This window comes from Callionymus lyra, chromosome 5 (assembly GCF_982586985.1).
Source record: "Callionymus lyra chromosome 5, fCalLyr1.hap1.1, whole genome shotgun sequence".
Lineage (NCBI taxonomy): Eukaryota > Metazoa > Chordata > Actinopteri > Syngnathiformes > Callionymidae > Callionymus > Callionymus lyra.
In genome coordinates, this window is record NC_141822.1 from 7,067,040 (window position 1) to 7,087,398 (window position 20,359).

Sequence of the window (20,359 nt, forward strand, 5' to 3'; positions counted from 1 at the left end):
TTCTTTTTTTCCTATTTTTTTTAACCGTAAATATAATAATGATAGTAAAAATAATTAGTTTTGCCTAAATGACGTCACGCTCCAGTTGTGCACACTCATCATTGTGCACAACTCAAAAAAAAAGGAAAAAAAGATTCTTGACTTGGAGTAACTTCTTTTTTTAAACGTAAATATAATAATGGTAGTGAAAAATAATTACTTATTTACTTATTTACTTACTTACTTTGCCAAAATGACGTCACGTTTTCCTCTCGACCAATCACAAAGCGCCCTGTTGGCCCTTCCGCGCTCCCGTCATGCTCATGGCGGCCGCAGCGCTACGTCAGCAGTGATCCTGGAAAAACATGGCGGCGTCCAGAGCACAGCGACCGGCCAGAGCCTCCGTGTTGCTGCTCTTCTCCCTCCTCTCCGCCGTCCTGTGGCGCTGCAGCCTCGCCGAGGACGCGGACTCGCCCGGTACCGAGGCTCCGGTTCACCGGCGCTTCGAGTACAAGTACAGCTTCAAGGGACCGCACTTGTCCCAGAGCGACGGAGGGATTCCGTTCTGGATCCACACCGGCAGTAAGTTTGAGTCCAGCTGTCAACATGCACATCATAAACATCAACATGCACATCATAAACATCATCATCATCATCATCATCATCATCATCATCATCATCATCAATGTTGTTCTGTGAAGAAACATAAACGTGTCAAAAGTCTGTCGATCATCGTCACGACATCAGTGTTGAACTTTCCTCCTTTGATTCTTGCATCACTCAGGCTTCACTAAATACTTTATATTTAATATATAATGTATCTTTAAGAGACACTTTTTCTTAACATGTCAGCATTTAAATCTGTTTTTTTTTTATGATGTTGGACAGTAAAATATGATTTATTGAGAAGAAATCAAAGTGTACATTTTATTATGGACTGTTATAATCTGATTTTTTTAAAACCTGATGACCTATAAAAAAATATATATAAATACTCAAAGGTTTTTGTCATTTTCAAAATTGTTTTTATAATTCTAAATATTGTTATGTTTTATTATATTTATTTAAGTTGTTATCAAATGTATTATTATATTTAATATTCTGTTAATCGTTAGATTTTGTAACATAGCTTTAGTTGCAGTTTATTTTTTGGATGGTTTTTTATTATAAATATATATTATTTTATTTAATACTCTGTTAATTGTTACATTTTTTGACATAATCATAGTTGCAGTTTTTTAAACTGTTTTTTTTAATATAAATATTTATTTTATTTAATATTCCGTTAATTTATACTTTTTTTTTTTACAGTTTCTTTTTTAAACTTTTTTAACTCGGGCTTCACTAAATACTTTAAATTAATATATAATATATAGTTTCGAGACACTTTTTTTTACATGTCAGGATAAAATCCGTTTTTTTTTTATAATGTTGGACAGTAAAATATAATATATTGAGTGTACATTTTATTATAAACTGTTATAATCTGATATATTTTTTAAACCTGATGAAATTGGTTTTGTCAAAAGTAATATAAAAAATATAAATACTCAAAGGTTGTCATTTTCAAAATAAAAACCCACATTTTTTATAATTCTAAATATTTTTATGGTTTATTATATGTATTTAAGTTGTTATCAAATGTATTATTTTATTTAATATTCGGTTAATCGATACATTTTGTGACATAGTTTTAGTTGCAGTTTATTTTTTGAACCGTTTTTTACTATGCATATATATTATTTTATTTAACATTCTGTTAATCGATACATTTTTTGAAATACGCAAGTTGCAGTTTCTTTTTTTAACTTTTTTTTATTATTACAAAAATATATTATTTTATTTAATATTCTGTTAATTGTGGCATTTTTTGACATAGTCATAGTTGCAGTTTTTTTTAACTGTTTAATTATAAATATATATTATTTTATTTAATACTCTGTTAATTGTTACATTTTTTGACATAATCATAGTTGCAGTTTTTTAAACTGTTTTTTTAATATAAATATTTATTTTATTTAATATTCTGTTAATTGTTACATTTTTTGAAATATGTTAGTTGCAGTTTCTTTTTTAAACAGTTTTTTTTTAAATAAATATAAATAATTTAATATTCTATTAAGTTTTAGTTGCAGTTTATTTTTTGAACCGTTTTTTACTATGCATATATATTATTTTATTTAACATTCTGTTAATCGATACATTTTTTGAAATACGCAAGTTGCAGTTTCTTTTTTTAACTTTTTTTTATTATTACAAAAATATATTATTTTATTTAATATTCTGTTAATTGTGGCATTTTTTGACATAGTCATAGTTGCAGTTTTTTTAACTGTTTAATTATAAATATATATTATTTTATTTAATATTCTGTTAATTGTTACATTTTTTGACATAATCATAGTTGCAGTTTTTTTAACTGTTTTTTTAATATAAATATTTATTTTATTTAATATTCTGTTAATTGTTACATTTTTTGAAATATGTTAGTTGCAGTTTCTTTTTTAAACAGTTTTTTTTTTAAATAAATATACATAATTTAATTTAATATTCTATTAATTGTTACATTTTGTGATATAGTCACAGTTGCAGTTCATTTTTTTATGTGATTTTTTTTATTATAAATATATATTATTTTATTTAATATTCTGTTAATTGTCGCATTTTTTGACATAGTCATAGCTGCAAATTTATTGTAAAAGTAATGCTTTAAAAATGTGATGTTTTACATCAGAGACATTAGTCTTTCTATCCCAGACAATGGATCAACTGTTTTAACTTCACCTCAACTCTTCTTACCTTTCTCTCTCTCAGATGCAATCCCCAGCGCAGACCAAGTCCGGATCACGCCATCCCTCAGGAGTCAGAGGGGTTCGGTGTGGACCAAGAACAAAGTCACATTTGAAAACTGGGAGGCCGAGGTCACGTTCCGGGTATCTGGGAGAGGAAGAATGGGAGCGGATGGATTGGTAAGAAATGCTCGTATTGTTCTATACAATATATAGTTATATAGTTTTTAAAATTCAAGTGATTTGCTTCCTGCACAGTACAACCTAAAATATCTCCAGATTAGAAGTTGTGCCTCAAAATAACTCATAATTATTACAGTTTTATCTCAATTTATGTTGACTATTTACTTGTTCTACCATGCTAAATAATATTGATTAATTTAGAAGTCAAATGTGTCAAATAAAAGGAGGCTTCCACACATACAGAAAAATGATAATATATAATCATTGTGTACTATTTACTGGATTAGATAAGGCTAAACAGTAACCAGGGACTTGCTTAACTCTATCAAGGTATAGATAAGACGTGGATATTGACAAAGGAACAAACAGTCGGTGATCGATTACGTAACAAAATGGGCTGAAACGCATCTGTCTCTGCAGGCTGTGTGGTTCACGGTTGAACAGGGTCTGGAAGGTCCAGTCTACGGCGCCGCGGACAAATGGAACGGTTTAGGAATCTTCTTCGACTCCTTCGACAACGATGGGAAAGTAAGTCTCGACTGTCTGTTATGGCATTATATCTTGAAAATGTTAAAATGAAAACATGTTGCTGGTAGATGGTTCCAACTATGATCATTTTAATGTCCTGGAAGAAGTGAAAATTGAACCTCAAAATAACAATTATTTGTATTAAAATTTGTTCTAATTTTTTGTTAATGGACATATTTGAAAATGGCTGATGGGAATAAAAACCCAACTCTCCTGACTCGTATGTTGTTGTCACAAAAGTTGAAATCTTCTTCTCCAAGACGCAGTAAGTCCCTCATCACGACCATGTTTTCAACTTATTACTTTATAAAGTTGCTCTGAAATCTGGGCGAACGAGAGGTTACGAGAGTCCATTATGACGTAATAATGGCTTCACTCCTGTTTATACAACAGGGTTGATAAACAAAGCTCACTGTTTGACCAATCACAGCAGGGTGGGTGTGGTTATGGTAAATAGAAAATAACAGTGTTTTCAGTGGGCGGAGCTTAAGATCATTTTCTAATGTCAATATTTCAATGAAAAGAGAGTTTTGTACAAACACACACTGATGATACAATAGAGTCACGACATCTATTAAAGACAAACTTCTATCAACACATTAGTTAAAATTAAAAATGCCATTATAACATAATTATTATAGTATCGTCACAAAAAGTCATTTTTTAATACTATTGTTATAAGATTAGATTAGATAAAAGTGTATTTTTATAATGACTATAATTATTTTGCTTGAAATGAATGTAACAGACGTTAGCAGCCATTAAATCTAAATGTAAATTTCTTCAAAACTGCTTTAAATCCAGATCGATCTCCAGAACATCACCAAAATTTGTGTTTATCGGGTACTTTTCAATAATTTCCTGAAAATATGTGTTGTGTAGCTAACCTAAGCGGGCGAAAAATTATTTTTGGAGGCAAAAAAGCATAGTTCCAAACAGTAAATGTTGAAGTCTTCCTCTCCAAGATGCAGTAAGTTCCTCATCATGACCATGTTTTCAACTTATTACTTTATAAAGTTGCTCTGAAATTTGGGCGAACGAGAGGTTACGAGAGTGGCTATACAACGAGTCCATTGGAGGTGGAGACTTCCAGGATTGATGATGCGTGGTGACAAACCTCCACGTTTGACCAATCACAGCAGAGTGGGAGTTATTATTTTAAACAAGATTATGTCTCCAGAAAAAAAGGCTTAAAATAATTTTCTAATGTTAATATTTCAATGAAAAGACAGTTTTGTACAAACACACACTGATGATACAATAGAGTCACACATTTATAAAGACACACTTAAATCTACACATTCGTTAAACTTTAAAATGCTATTATAACATCATTATTACACAAAAGTCAGAAAAAGTATTTTTTGTAATACTATGTAGTATTATGTATTCAGTTCAAACGTGTAGTTTATTTTTATTATCAATATAATTATTTTGCTTGAAATGAATGTAACGGACGTTAGAAGCCATTAAATGTAAATGTGTTATAAAGAAGAGTCATGATGTAACCCCTTGACTCCGGGATAAGATTCCACGTCATTGAGTTGTTGAAGGACGCCTAACAATATAATGATGAATTTAATATAATCACCAATAATCAATGCTGAAATCCAACAGATGTCCGGTGATTTTACATGATATATTTAAGTGTGAACAGCCTCTAAACGGAAAAATAAAATGGTTAATAAGTGCAGGTTTCATATTTGTTTCTAAATAAGTGAATATTAAACTAATATAAGACTTTTGAATGGGCCACTCCTGGCTGTTGGTCTTGTGTGTCTTCGCTTAATTATGCTTTGCTCAGTTTGTTTGGTTTTTTTTCCTAACGCAGACCTGAAGCTACCGCTGGGAGTCATTACGCTGGCAAATGTAAACACTAATTTAAATTAGATTTGGCTTGTTAAAAAATAATAAAAATAATAAATAAAAAAACTGTCATTCTCAGGGCCTAAGGGTTCGTCGAGGAAGGAGTGCTGAGATACTGTTGTTTCTCCAGACACGTTCTTAAAGTAATAGTTCACGCAAAAAACAAGCTTTTACTCATTTTCTACTCTATTTTCAGAGTAATCTGTATCTTCTTGGAGATACAAGCAAAAAAAACCTCCACGCTCATCGTCTGTAGCGTTCCTGAGGATGTTCAGCATTTTGTTCTTCAAACTTCTACCAAAAACGATACTAAAATAAAGACTTATTTAAGTTTTTCCAGAACATTTCCTCTTGTCCAGGTGTGACGACAAAAGCTACATTACAGACGAGCAGCATGGAGGTTTTTGGATCTTTTTAAGTGTGCCTTTTTGGACAACTCACTGAATCAACATGAACATACATTTCTTGGCCAAAAATCACTAGTTTCGTGAGAAGCTCTTAGTGGACTTTGGCAAAACCTTTATAAAGTGGACCCTCTCTAAGTTCTATCTGTAAAATGCCAGTGTTTGTGGACGTGTGATGGTTAGAAAGCCCATTTTTGTTATAATTGACTTAGATTATTGCAGTAAAAACTGTTGAGTTATAGTGTGTTCTCTTGTTTCTTTCCACACCCTTGAATGCGTCGTCTCGTGTATGAAGATCGGCAGCAAAAGTTGAGTCGTTTCTTCAAGTCTCACAGGCTTTTATGTTAATAAATTGCTGTTCCATGACTTTATGATGAGAGGGAGACGTTGTCTTTTCTAACTCTGTGCGAGGATAGTGAGTTCTGGCTCTTCCAAGTCTGTGTGAGGATAATGAGACGTGTTTAGGTGCTTCAGGAGAGAAGGCCTGAATGATCTTTTGATTAACATTGCAAGGTAATAAAATGTCATTTACCAAAAAAAAAACAAAAAAAAAAAAACAGCTAATGATCCAGTAGGTGGCGATCTTGTGGATCTTCCAAGTCATTGTTGCAACCTGAAACAAAGGAAGAAGAAGCTAAGGTTTTAAGTGAGAGGCGAGTGAGAGGGGGCGGGAAATACAACCTGAGCCACAGCAAGGTTTGTGTTGACGCTGTTGGAAATGAAAACCAAAGAAGGACAAAAACACAAACGCTTTTGTGCAAAAGATTAAACCGTTTTGAAAACGGGGAAAGAAGCTGCTTGGCTAACGTGGAAATACCAACCATGTTTTCACTTCGAAATAGTTAAATTAAAAAAATGATTTATACATTTTAAATTAAATATAAATGATTCTTATTTCATCATAAAATGTAGGTGTTGTCCACAGGAAAGATGATTAAATGTTGATCATATTAAAAGTTATATTAGTCGTACAATAAAATGATTTATTGTTTGTTTTTAGTAAATAATGCATGATAATATACTTGCCCCCCAAAATTGATCACGACAAAAGAGGAGAATATTTCCAAATATGGTCAGTTTGAGACAAAAATGACACCTGGAGCTGGACTATACATTTGGCAGAGACGACTATACATATTTTAAATTCACACTTTTCTACTAATTGACCGTATTTAAAACACCCAAACACCAGATGACCAAAAAGAGCATGACGTTGTTGTCCGGTTGTATCAGTGGGATACAAGTATTTGTAAAAAGATTACCAAAAGACAAATCCCGCTGGATTAATGTTCTTTTTTTTCCCCTGATCTTCTTTCAGAAAAATAACCCTTCTATAATTGTTGTGGGAAACAATGGCAACCTTGTTTATGACCACCAAAAGTAAGTAAACATTTCTTCTGCTTCGTGCTGACGTCTTTCCTAACTTAAAGAAGATTAGGAAATATGATTATATTTGCTTGACAGTAAATAATCCTCTATCTTTGCTAATCTCCCCGGGGCCAGAGAAAGCTTTGAGTAACTTTTATTTTCCTGTTTGTCTTTGACTTCCCGATGGTTATCCAAGCATTTTAGCCATAACACAACTGGTGTTTGCTGTTGTTCATTTCGGATCTTTGTTCTTCTATATCCACGTGCATATCGTACAAAGTTATAATGAGATTTTGTTTTTGTCCGCAGCGACGGCAGCACACAAGCTCTGGGCACGTGTTTACGAGACTTTCGTAACAAGCCGTATCCCGTCAGAGCCAAAATAACGTACTACCAAAAGACCCTGACGGTACATGAACGCAGCATCTCCTATTGTTGATGCTAAAAATTTGATTCATCGTTATTCTGTCCAGGTTTATCTGTGATTTCCTCAGAGCAGTTGTGTTTTTTTTTTTCCCCCACTCAGGTCATGATCAACAACGGTTTCACTCCAGACAGAGACGACTATGAATTCTGCGTGAAGGTCGACAACATGGTCATTCCTAAAGAGGCGTTCTTTGGTATTTCTGCTGCCACCGGAGGATTGGCAGGTATAAATGTTGAATTTGTTTTTTATCATGTGATTCAATAATAATTATGTTTAAAAAGGTGGAATTTTTATTGTTTTCGTTTTTTTAAATAATTGATTTTTAAATGTATCTATATATATTTTAAATAATTGAATAAAAGAAACATTAAAATAAATTGATTTTTTTTTCTACACATGGTTTGATATTCCAATGAACCAAAATGTTTATTTATAAATGTAATCATTTTTATTTGATATCAATTTAAATTAAATTGTAAAGTGTTGGTATGACAGTGCCACTAAACAATATTAGATTTAAAAGTAAGTAAGTAATTTGTATTTATATAGCGCTTTTCCAGACCAGGGTCACAAAGCGCTTAAATAATCAAAACAAAATTCAATAAAATATATTTTAAAGATCAAGATAACACTGAGAACAACACAGGAGTTCCAGAAAATCAAGGAAAAGCCTGAACAAATAGAAACGTCTTAAGATGTTTCTTGAAAGAGTCAGTAGATCCATCAAGCGCAAAGAGAGAGGAAGATCTTAAAAGGCTACTAACTTGAAAAAAATCTATTGAATTAATTTATTTTTGAATAATTGGACTAACTTTGTGTGAAATAATTAATTTAGAAAATATTTGATTATTTTAATTAAATTATGTAAAAAAAACAAAATACAAATGCCACCTTTTACCTAGAAATGATTAAATTAAATTATTCAATATAAACTAATTTAACTTTTCAAGGAACACATTACGCATTCATTTCTCAATTTTATATATATATATAAAACGATAAATAAATAAATGCTTCATACTCCTTACGCCAAACAAAATGTCTAACAACAGTATGCTAGTGACGACATACGTTTGTATAGCACCAGGAGTCAGCCTGGGACTCCTGCTGATTCAGCATTATGATGACCTGCACTGAACTTTTCTTTCCTGGCCACACTTTTTCCATTTTAGCTTATCTAAAGGCCAGTCTGTGTCAATTATTCACATATTAAACAGGTTAAAAAAAAAGGTTAAAAAGAAAACCTTCACACTGGAACTTAAATAAATAGAAGCACATTCTGTCACTGATTTTAACTGATGTTTAATTATTTATATCATGTTTTTTGAACAGAAGTTGATGTTTAAGCATCAGAAACATTCCTAAATAAATACAGAACTTTACAAAAAATCAAATTACTTTATTGTACAAATGTGTTCCTTGTCTTATTATCAATATTCATTAAAATTGCTGGCATGGTTGATGTATTTGAACTTTGCATAAAAATAATAACATGTTTTATGTCCAGTTGTATATAAACCATTCCGGTACAAATATAATATTTATTTATAATGGCAATTAAATGATGGTAAAGAAGCATTCTTGAGGTCTTGTCATTCATACAACCCTATTATATAATTATTATTGCAGTCAAAGTCCTTATATGTCTTGTTTTGAGTCCTTTATTGAGTTGTTTTGAGGATTGTTTCTGTATCATACATCAATGTTTAAAAAATCCATGTTGAAAAGTTCCTCTCCTGGGAGTTTTTACTTACAAAGAAAATCTTTTCTCTCTTAGATGACCATGATGTCCTTTCCTTCCTGCTGTTCAGACTCTCAGAACCGGGCCAACAACTGGTAACTGCACATAACTAGTTTCTAATTCAGTGTGTTCAGTCAACATTTGTGTTTCTGCGCGTGTGCATGTGAGCACAAAACACAGTGTTTGGCATCTATTGAGTGTTTTTTTTTTTTTTGTCTGTCCTGTTGAAGCCTCCACCTGAGTCTGTGATTCCTAAAGAAGAGAAGGACAAGTACCAGGAGGAATTTCAGAACTTTCAGCAAGAGCTGGACAAAAAGAAAGAGGAGTTCCAGAAGGAGCACCCAGACGTCCAAGGACAGCCAAGTTAGTGTTCCAAATATCCACAATGATCAAAAGTGTTTAGCACAAGCCAGACGGCTTTAGTTCTCTGTCTAGGTTTTATTTAATCTTTATTTAAAGAAAAGGAACAAAGCAGCCGTATGAGAACGGCAACGATCTTTTACTTTCTGGTTTTAAATTATTAATTTATTCAATGGATACTTTTAAACATAAAGAAACTCGTCTTTTTTACTCAAGAGAGGATCTGGTATCACTGAAGTCAAGATGATCATAATCTCCCGACAGAACCTCTGCATCGCTATTGTGGATGTAGAGCCGGTAAGAAGCTAAAGGCTAAGCTAACAGACAATCGGAGACGTCTCAAACCATCGATCCCCACGATCACGATGGGGAATGTCAATTTGTTGACAAACGGGATCGAAGAGCTGTCTGCCCTCAACAACCGGGGGATCTCCCGAGGGAGCAGCTTGTTGATCTTCACGGAGACGAGGCTCACTCAACTGACTCCGGACGCTAACGTGGACCTTCCGGGCTTCGCCGTCGTTAGAGCCGACAGAGACACAAACGCTTGTGGGAATTTGCGAGGAGGAGGTCTCATCATGAATGTGAATAAACGCTGGTGCAGCCCGGGACACATTACTGTAAGAAGGTCTTACCGTGTTGACACCGTGACGCTTTTATCATCGTCTCTGGGGATTTTAATCATGCCAACCTGGACTCTACACTGCCTACTTTCGAACTTTCAACTTTCAAACCTCTTCTTCCACTTGGACCAGGTTATGATCAGACTTCCCATCTACGGTCACTGTACACTCCTCTGGGGCAGAGATAGAATTTTGACCACTTGGACAATCATGAAGTGGACACCAGCTGTGGAGAGACTGCTTTGACACCACAGACCGGGATGTGCAGCTGAAGTCTCATGGTGAGGACATCGAGGGACAGACAAACTGTCTAACGGATTATTTAAATTTCTGCTTAGACATTGTCGCTCCTGCTAAGACTGTCCGCTGTTACCCTAATGATAAACCGTGGGTAACAAAGGAGGTCAAGGATGGAAGAAGGTGGCTTCAGGAGCAGAGACGGGGACGCCATGAGGTCAGCACAGCAGGAGGTGAAGCGATGCTTGAAGGAGGCAAAGGACACCTACAGGAGGAGGTTGGAGGAGAAGCTGAATTGGGAACAAATAAGAGAGGTCTGGGATGGTGTTAAAACCATCACTGGACACAAGACCAAGTCCTCTCTGACTGCAGTGGACATGGTGGAGGAGGCAAACGGTCTAAACAATCTTTTCAAAAGGTTTGAGAAGTCCACCTCACCCTCACTGCTGCCAGCTTCAGGACCCGCCCAACCTTCTTGTGCCCTCCTCAGCTCCACACAACCACTTCCCAGCTTCACCTCACTCCAGGTCAGCGATGTACTTCGGAGGATTCGTCCAAGGCAAGGCTGCTGGTCCTGACAAGGTGTCTGCTCGACTGCTAAAGACCTGCGCTGCTGAACTGGCTGAGCTGCTCCAGCATATCTTCAACCTCAGCCTACGGCTGGGGAAACTACCAGCCCTGTGGAAGACTTCCTGTATCGTTCCAGTCCCGAAAGAGAGCCGGCGATCTGAACGATGACAGGCTGGTGGTACTGACTTTACAGCTGATGAAGACACTCTAGTGGCTGGTCCTCAAACATCTCAGGCTACCGGTCCATAGTTGGTGTGGAAGATGCCATTCTTCATCCCCTGCATCGGACCTACTCCAACCTGGATAAAGGAAACGGCTCAGTGAAGATCCTGTTCCTGGACTTTTCTAGTGCCCTTAACGCCATCCAGCCCACTCTGCTCCAGGACAAACTGACACAGATGCATGTGGACCTCGGCCTGGTCTCCTGGATCTGGGACTATCTCACTGATCGACCACAGTACGTCAGGCTGAAGAACATCACGTTTGACTCTGTGGTCTGCAGTACAGGAGTACCTCAGGGGACAGTACTGGCCCCTCTCCTCTCCTTTCGTCCAGAAGTTGCTGACGACACTGCTGTTGTTGGATGCATCGGGAAGGACAAGTACAGGAGTCTTGATACTTGACTTTGTGGACTGGAGTGAGAGGAACCACTTGCAGCTGAACACCTCAAAGACCAAAGAGTTGGTCTTTCAGAGGTCCATCAGATAAAGCCATGTCCAGTGTCCATCAGAGGCGACGAGGTGGAGATAGTTGACAACTATAAGTACCCTGGTGTGTGGCTGGACAGTAAACTGGTCCTGCAACACAGACCATGTATATAAGAAAGTTCAGAGTAGTGTACTTTATGAGGAGGCTCCGATCATTTAACTTCTGTAGGAAATTCACGTTCTATCAGTCTGTGGTGGCCTGTTTTATGCTGTGATGGTTAATAAAGTATATCTAATCCAATCTAGTCTGTTTAGTTAACCATTTAACTTCTTTCATTTTTTTTAGTCGAGGACTTGTATGAAAGCGTAAATGACCGAGAGATCCGTCAGGTCTTTGAGGGACAGAACCGCATCCATCTGGAGATCAAACAGCTGAACCGCCAGCTCGCCATGATCCTGGACGAGCAGCGGAGATACGTGTCTGTGATCACGGATGAAATCGGCAAGAAGGGATCCAACGTAGCATCCGGTCAGGTGAGAACTCGCACAAGTCATTCACAAGTCATGGCTGTGTTGGATTCACGTTTCGTAGACAGTTATGATAATTATATAAACTGAAATTAATCCAAAGATGGACGGAAACTGGTTGAATTCTGTGTTATGACAAGCTGGGGTAGTAAGGATTATATCCTTGTATTTATATTATATTTTACCAGGACCTGTCAATAACCCATGATCTAATTTTCTAACTGTTTTGTCACTTTTGAACTGGATCTGACTAGAAAGACATGCGGCCATATTTACGAGGCCCTAACATAGTCACGTAGAGTGAAACTATTTAACAATTGACAATTTTCTGATGGCTAAAAATATATTTCTAATATTATTTATTACTTATTTCACTATAAAGAGCAAATATTAGTTGTTGTTTTTTTCAAATATAGTCATTGGAACTCACTTGGCGGAACTCTTCATTCACGCCGTCATAGGAACAGACAACTAAACCCCTAAATAATACTGACAGAACTCAACTCTGTCTATTGTATTAAAAAACACATTGACGGGACACAAGTCAGTCTGCTACAATTTAAGTTACTTGGCCACAAAATAATACTGACAAAATGTTACTCACTCTGTTATAATTTTTTTTTTTAAAACAAGCCCCTTCATTTTACTTGCGCATCAGAACTTTGTCTGCTACAACTGACAAATTTAAGCCACAAAATAACACTGGTTAGAACACAGCTCAGTATATCTAAAATAACCGTTTTACGTAATATTTTGTTTTACTCTTAATATAGTAAGTCAATTATATTTATAGAGCGCTTTTCCAGACTAGGGTGTATTAACATGTTTAACTAACTAATATTTAGGAAACAATACATAATTAAGTTAAAACATACTATTTTCTCCAATATTCTAAGATGTATGCATTTTTTTTATAGTGATTGGTTCAATTTGAGTTTGGAGGCAGAAGCACAGTAAATGGATGATGTTATTCTATGTTAATCTTTGTATCCTTTTGATATCTTGGTGTTTTCCCCCTTTGATCTATGCTCTTTATGTTTGCCCTTTGTTCTTTTTATTTGCACTTTGTTCTTGTTCCTGCTTTTACGAAACTTGTGTACTTTCTATCATCTGCTGTGAACTGGAAATTTAATTTCCCGAAGGAGATCTCCAGGGATTATTAAAGTCTATCTATAATATACTCATGTAACACTTTCTAACTGTTATTCTAAGGATGATGCCAGTGACCAAGAATTTATAAACATTGCAGTAACACAATTCAGACACTAGGAACAAGCCCTTGATAAGGTTTACCTTCAAGTTAAACCTTCTTTTCTTTGTCATTTTTTGGCCCCCCATTATAGTCTTGGAATATAATGTGTCTCCACAGAACATATAATCTCCCTGTACCAACTCGTTCCTTTGTTTTCCAGCTGGACAATCAGCAGTTGAGCACCATCATCACCAACCAGCAAGAAGTTCTTCGAAATCTGGATGTTCTGAGGTGAGTGACCCTGCTGTTGTTGAAACATTCTTTCAAAAACGCAGCTCTTGTTTTTGCATCGCCGCCGCTTTATCTGGAAAAACAAGGGAAATCCGGAATCGTATAAATCCCTGAACTCATATTTAATCTCAGGAGGCAGCAGTGGAAGCTTCGCAGGTGTCGGCCAGGATGATAATCCAGCAGCAGCCACAGTCACACGCATGTTTGTTCACATATGCTGAAGATCTGACAACAACATGAGATAATATCTGTCAGACTTTGATCCTGCCGTGTCACCGTAATTAAATCATTATGGTGAACATCATTTAGTTTGACAGCTGATAAGAGCCGAGAATGAAATAGTCATAGTCATGCTTTATTATTATTATTATTATTATTATTATTTATTCTATATAATATCTATATATATTTTTAAAATTATGTTATACTTGTGCGGAATTACATGAATATACTGTTTATTTAAAATATATATATACATGTGTGTATATATAGAGAGCTCCATAATATATACAGTACATGTAAACTGTATAAGTTGCCTTAAAAAATACACATTATTTTTTTAAGTCACAAGGGAATTACATGTTGCAGTATGTGTTATTTAATTGTAAGATTTCCTTAATAATGTAAATAAATATTTTATATATATAAATATATATATATATACATACTGTATATATGTCTGTACAGTGTGTGTTATAATGAGGAAACATCTAAAATGCATTTACTCATACAAGAGTCACAGGCGAGGTGTAGTTAAAAAAAACCCAGTTTGATTTATCAATTAACATTAATCTCTTATTTTTTAACAAAGATATCAATTGAGTGATTAAATCGTTTATGTTTGTACCTTTGTAAATAGACGTCAATAATATTGGTTTGAAGGAGTCATTTAATGTCTAAATGTTAACGACTGATAATATCAGCGAAATAATCTATACTTTACATTTGTTCTGAATTAAGTCGGATTGTTATCACACTGTGAATAACATAAACGTATGTAATAATCGCATTTTCGCCGAACACCACCATTTGATTGTGTATTAATTTTTAAACACCATCTGCATCAAGAATTAATCAGAATTACAAGATATTACAAGATATTAAAGATTTCATTAATCTCCTAGACTCGTGTATCGTAAGAGAATCAAGCTGTTTATATGCCCTAAATACAACCGCAGACACACAAATGATTTTTGCATTAATGAAAATGGTAAATAAAAAATAGTTTATTGTCGATCCAGAGTCACTAGCGTGTCTGACCGTGACTGACTGTATCTCCAGTGTGTTTCTGTCACGACCATGTTTGTTGGTGGCGTATTATGAGACAAGATATGTCGAGATAATTTGGTACAAAGACTTGTGAGCTGATTGACACGCTACCTAAGTCGGAGCCTGACAAAAGGCCGCGGCGGCTAATGTGCTAATGTGAGCGACTGATCTGTTTTACTTTGTAGATTAAGAGCCCGGTTTATCCTGACCCGTCTTTCACACTCACGACTTTAGCTGAATATCCAAGGAGGGTTTTTCGGCTCATAAATGGGTCACGTGTCGAAGATGAAGATTAGATACTCGGCTTTAATAAATGCTCACTTACTTTCTGAACGGAGATTTTTTTTTTTATTCTCTCTGTGAAACAAATTAGATTTTGTTTATCTGTCGTCCCGAGCCGCCCGCTTAGACTGAGGCCATGTGCTCCAGCAAAGAAAAGGTCAGATCTTAGCACCATTTTTATTCCTTATCAGATTAGAAGTCTTTAAATACATCTGTCGCACACTTGCCAAACATGGTTTCCCTCTTAATCATTTCTTGTCACAATCCTCGCTCGCTCCCTTCCCACGTATTCCTGCCCGAGTAAGTCTCCTTCTTCCTCTTATAATCGTCTTAGATGACTCTAAGATAAGGGAATCTTATTGCCCGCCATGTAAGTAATCAACTTTCCGAGATTTCATTTTGCTGAGAAATATGATCCGATTTATGCTCCCCTCCATCTGAAATTGAAAGTTAAGACTTCGAACACTTTAATATGAAAGGGTTTTCGTCAATTAAGGGTCAGAGTCGCGGATTTTCCTTTGAGGAAATTTGGCTTCTTGCTTCAAATGTCAAAAATGGAACAGATTGGAAAGTTCAACTGAGATGAACTCTGTGGAGATAATATATTTTGAACTTTGGAAGGTAAATAATTGATAAAGGGGACTCTTGTTTGGGCGATATTTAAAATAGTTTGGAGTTCTGTACTTTAACTCAAGTAAACATGACTAAAAGAAAGTTTATTCTAAATATAAATCATTTAAATGTGCGTATTGCAATATATGGAATTAACGAATGAGGATGCAGAGAAAATAAACCTATCCATTGTTTATCTCTTCTTATAATGAGTTTATTTAACAGCAAAATAACTAAAATTCTAATCTAATTCTACTTCTCTAATCTTCTATCTATCTAATCTGACCCAAAATTAAAGCAGACTTAGGCAGACACAATAAAATAGAGAAATAATACTAATAAAATGTAACTCGGTCTCTTACAGAATTTAGCCACAAAATAACACTGACAGAAGACGGATCAATCTATTCTAATTGACAAAATTAAGCCCCAATATCGCAGTGACCGAGTGTTACTGCGTCTGTTCAACTTAAATGAATAAGCCCCAAAATTATACTGACAAATGCAACTCAATTCTCTTACAATTGTGAAGATTTTGCCACAAAATAAAGCTGACGGAACACAGCTCAGTCTACTGTAATCGACAACATTTAGCCCCAAAATAATACTGACGGGACACAACCTCGGTCTGTTACAAATAATGAAATTTAGCCACAAAATATCACTGACGTTGTTTAACTCTGTCTGTTATAAATTATTCTAAAAGCCCCAAATTTTACTGACTGAGAAAACTTGGTTCTGCTACAATTGACAAAAAGCTGACACAAAGTAAAACTGACAGAACACGGCTCAGTCTATTACAATCAACTACATTGAGCCCCAAAATAATACCGAATGAAGGACACTATGTAAATAATGCAGAATTAAGATACAAAAATGAGATGTATTATAATTACAAAAATAAGCCACACAATTATACTGACGGAATGCATCTCAGTTCTGCTAAAATTAGCAAATTTACGCCACAAAATAATACTAACGGAACGCAGCTCTGTCTCTTACAATTGATAAAATCTAGCCTTAAAATAACACTGACTGATCACAGCTCATTATATTGTAATATAACATTTAGCCCCCAAAATAATACTGACAGAAAAACACTCATTCTGATACAATTTACAGAATTAAGCCAGTCGGTTATGATTGAAAAATAAAAAATAAGCCACAATGTTATACTGACGGATCAAAACTAAGTTACTCTAAACCTACACAAATATTTCTTTCTTTGGTCACAAAAATTCCGGTTCTGCGCTGATGTCAGTTCCATCTGGACTTTTCTGGTTTATTATTGTTGGTTTTGAATCATTTCTGATCCTAGTTGTGTTCTTTTTTAACAACTAGTGTCTAGTTTAAAACTAACCTTTTTGTTGTGCGTTTAATGAATTGACATCTGCGATCACATAACTTGTAATTTAAAATATAACAGTAATTGTTGACGGATGTATTTCTTCCAACTGTAGTAATCAATCATTCTTTTGAACTAGTTAAATCAACCGTCGCGATTACAAGGGTTGACTTGAGAACCAGACCTTCGCCAAGTGCTACTGTCAAGCGTCTCTGTCTGTTTCTTGACCTTGGATTCTTGTAATCTGTTGTAAGAACATGTTTTTATAAGGGATTAATTCAGCAATCATGACCTCTTTTTATCACATGTCATTTTTTTTGTTTAACTTTGTGAATACGGAGCCCCCGGTGAATAAGGGATTAAGAGATTAATTTTGGACAATTTTATTACTTTGAATAGATGATACGACACAACACACTCTTCTCATGGAAAATATTTACCGAGATGAATAACACGCAACATGGAGCGGATTACAGGAATCTGTCGAGATTTTCATTTTTTAATGTTTCGGTTTATGTTTTATTCGGTCCCATGGGTTGCTGGTTCCCATTCGGGTCAGCCAGTCTGGGCTTCCTTCATGCTGCCTCGGGTCGGTAAAACCCCAGATTGAAGTGGCATCAAAGGTCACGATGAGAGTGAGACAACGGTGTGAAGACGAAAGTGAATGATGGTGATGATGTGCTCCTGCAGGAACAGCTTCCATGACTCGGTGAAGCAGATCGGCTCCAACCAACAGCAGGGCAACAACGGCGGCGCCGGAACATACGAGAGCATTCAGCACTTCAACGACATCAAGGAACATTTGCACGTCGTCAAGAGAGGCGTGGAGCATCTGGTGGAGCGCAACGCCGCGGTAGGTCTGATGCCGTTCTCTAGGAATGTTGATTTAAGATGTTTTTACTCTAAGGTGTTACTTTTCTAAACAACACAGTTGAAGAACAACCATCTTTGAGTCTTCCACATTCCTTTTTCTGTTTTGAGACTTTCAAGATGTTGTTTTTCTTCTATCAAGCAAGATTTCTTCATCTTCTTGTTTGTTGGATGGTTAGATAGATGGATGTATGCTTAGGTGGTTAAATGGATTGATTATTGTATGGTTAGGTGGTTGGATGGATGGATGGATGGATGGTTAGGTGGTTGGATGGATGGATGGTTAGGTGGTTAAATTAATGGATGGTTAGGTGGTTAGATGGATGGATTATTGGATGGTTAGATGGATGGTTAGGTGGTTAAATTGATGGATGGTTGGGTGGTTAGATGGATGGATGAATGACTGGGTGGTTAGATGGATGGATGGATGGTTAGGTGGTTGGTTGGTTATATGGTTAGGTGGTTGGATGGATGGATGAATGGATGGTTAAATGGATGGTTAGGTGGTTAGGTGGATGGTTGGGTGGATAGGTGGTTAGATGGATGGATTATTGGATGCTTAGATGGATGGATGGTTGGATGGTTAGGTGGTTAAATAGATGGATGGATGGTTAGCTGGTGAAATGGATGGATGGATGGTTAGGTGGTTGGTTGGATGGTTAAATGGATGGTTAGGTGGTTAGATGGATGGATTATTGGATGCTTAGATGGATGGATGTTGGATGGTTAGGTGGTTAAATAGATGGATGGATGGTTAGCTGGTGAAATGGATGGATGGATGGTTAGGTGGTTGGTTGGATGGTTAAATGGATGGTTAGGTGGTTAGATGGATGGATTATTGGATGCTTAGATGGATGGATGTTGGATGGTTAGGTGGTTAAATAGATGGATGGATGGTTAGCTGGTGAAATGGATGGATGGATGGTTAGGTGGTTGGTTGGATGGTTAAATGGATGGATTATTGGAGGGTAAGAGGGATGGATGGATGGATTTTTACATAGTTAAATGGATGGATCGAGAAATTGATTAATCAATATACAGATGGATGAATACATGGGTGGATGAATAGATAGATGAGTGGATGGATGAATAAATGTGTGGATGGATACATGGATGGATGGATGGATGGATGGATAAATAGATGAATAGAGATGGATGGATATTTGGATTAAAGAATGGAAGAATAGATGTGTCTATTAATCTACCCATTTATTTATCCATCCATACATCCATCCCTCTCTTATCCATTCATTCATCCATCCATCTCTTATCCATCCATCCATCCACACACGTATTGACTCAAGCTGACTCACAATCTGCTCTGTCCTCCATCAGAATCCTGCCGAAAAAGCAATAAAGTGTCCAGATCTGCCTCCGATGCCGTCGTGTTTATCGACGGTTCACTTCATCATCTTCATCATCTCTCAGTCCGTGTTGTTCTTGTGCTACATCATGTACAAGTAAGAAACACTCCAGTCCAAGTATTCACCACTTGAAACTTCAACTCATGTCTTTGTTTTTTTTTACAGGAGCCAACAAGAAGCAGCAGCAAAGAAGTTCTTTTGATTTTTGAAACAAAACATTATATTTGTAAAAATGGGGAAATATTAATTTTGTTATAAATTACTTGATTAGTTTTTGCAGATTTTAAGTTATTAAACCTAAATTTGACTAGAAATAACCGTTGATCGATCTTTTGGCGACACGATCCGTTCAGTATTCTTTAGTACGATTCTATTTTCAGCGCCTGCCATAACAAGCAAACCTGTGTTTTCAAATGTGTAATTTTTGTAAGAAAACCCAAAAAAAGAATTGAAGTAAAAAGCTGAAGTGATCGTGACGCATAAGCAGGTGTGGCTGCTTTGGTTTTTAAAAAGAGTCAAATTGTTTGAATAAATGGAACTTTTTTGAGTTTGTGATTTTGCTCTTTATGTTTGCTCTCGAACTTCCAATTTTTCTGTTCAACAAAAACTTCTTTAATTTTTTTTTAAATTCAATTTAACCTGTGTAAGCCGGTCCACAAAATATTTGTTTGCAACACAGTTAATGTTAGCATCACACAACCCAACCATCAGATATTACAGAAAAGAAAAATAAAAAATGGTCAGAACCCCGCTAAAAACCCAAGATTTGAGTGTATGAAAAATACATTTCACTATTACGCTGAATCTACAAAAGGCTGTGACAAGTTTTTCTTCAACAAGGTTTTCCAATATATCATTTTTGTTTTTTTGTCTAGAGCCACAAG

At 35.7% G+C, this 20,359-nt stretch overlaps 1 protein-coding gene across 1 annotated transcript; it reads left to right on the forward strand.

Annotated features, from left to right (window-relative positions):
- Positions 1-300: 300 nt before the first annotated feature.
- On the forward strand, positions 301-20,027 carry lman1 (lectin, mannose-binding, 1). Its single transcript, XM_087790640.1, has 13 exons — positions 301-561; positions 2,794-2,948; positions 3,372-3,479; positions 7,068-7,129; positions 7,427-7,526; positions 7,644-7,767; positions 9,322-9,380; positions 9,516-9,648; positions 12,069-12,256; positions 13,663-13,733; positions 17,932-18,094; positions 19,447-19,571; positions 19,641-20,027. Exons 1-13 carry the CDS (start codon positions 345-347, stop codon positions 19,675-19,677), a joined length of 1,542 nt encoding a protein of 513 aa, XP_087646766.1. The 5' UTR covers positions 301-344; the 3' UTR covers positions 19,678-20,027.
- Positions 20,028-20,359: the final 332 nt, after the last annotated feature.

Excerpts from the sequence above, each read along its gene's own strand:
- lman1 (XM_087790640.1), top strand. The coding sequence starts at position 345 with ATGGCGGCGTCCAGAGCACAGCGACCGGCCAGAGCCTCCGTGTTGCTG. Across the intron at positions 9,381-9,515 it reads CAGAACCGGGCCAACAACTG|CCTCCACCTGAGTCTGTGAT; the intron begins GTAACTGCACAT and ends GTCCTGTTGAAG. Across the intron at positions 12,257-13,662 it reads CCAACGTAGCATCCGGTCAG|CTGGACAATCAGCAGTTGAG; the intron begins GTGAGAACTCGC and ends TTTGTTTTCCAG.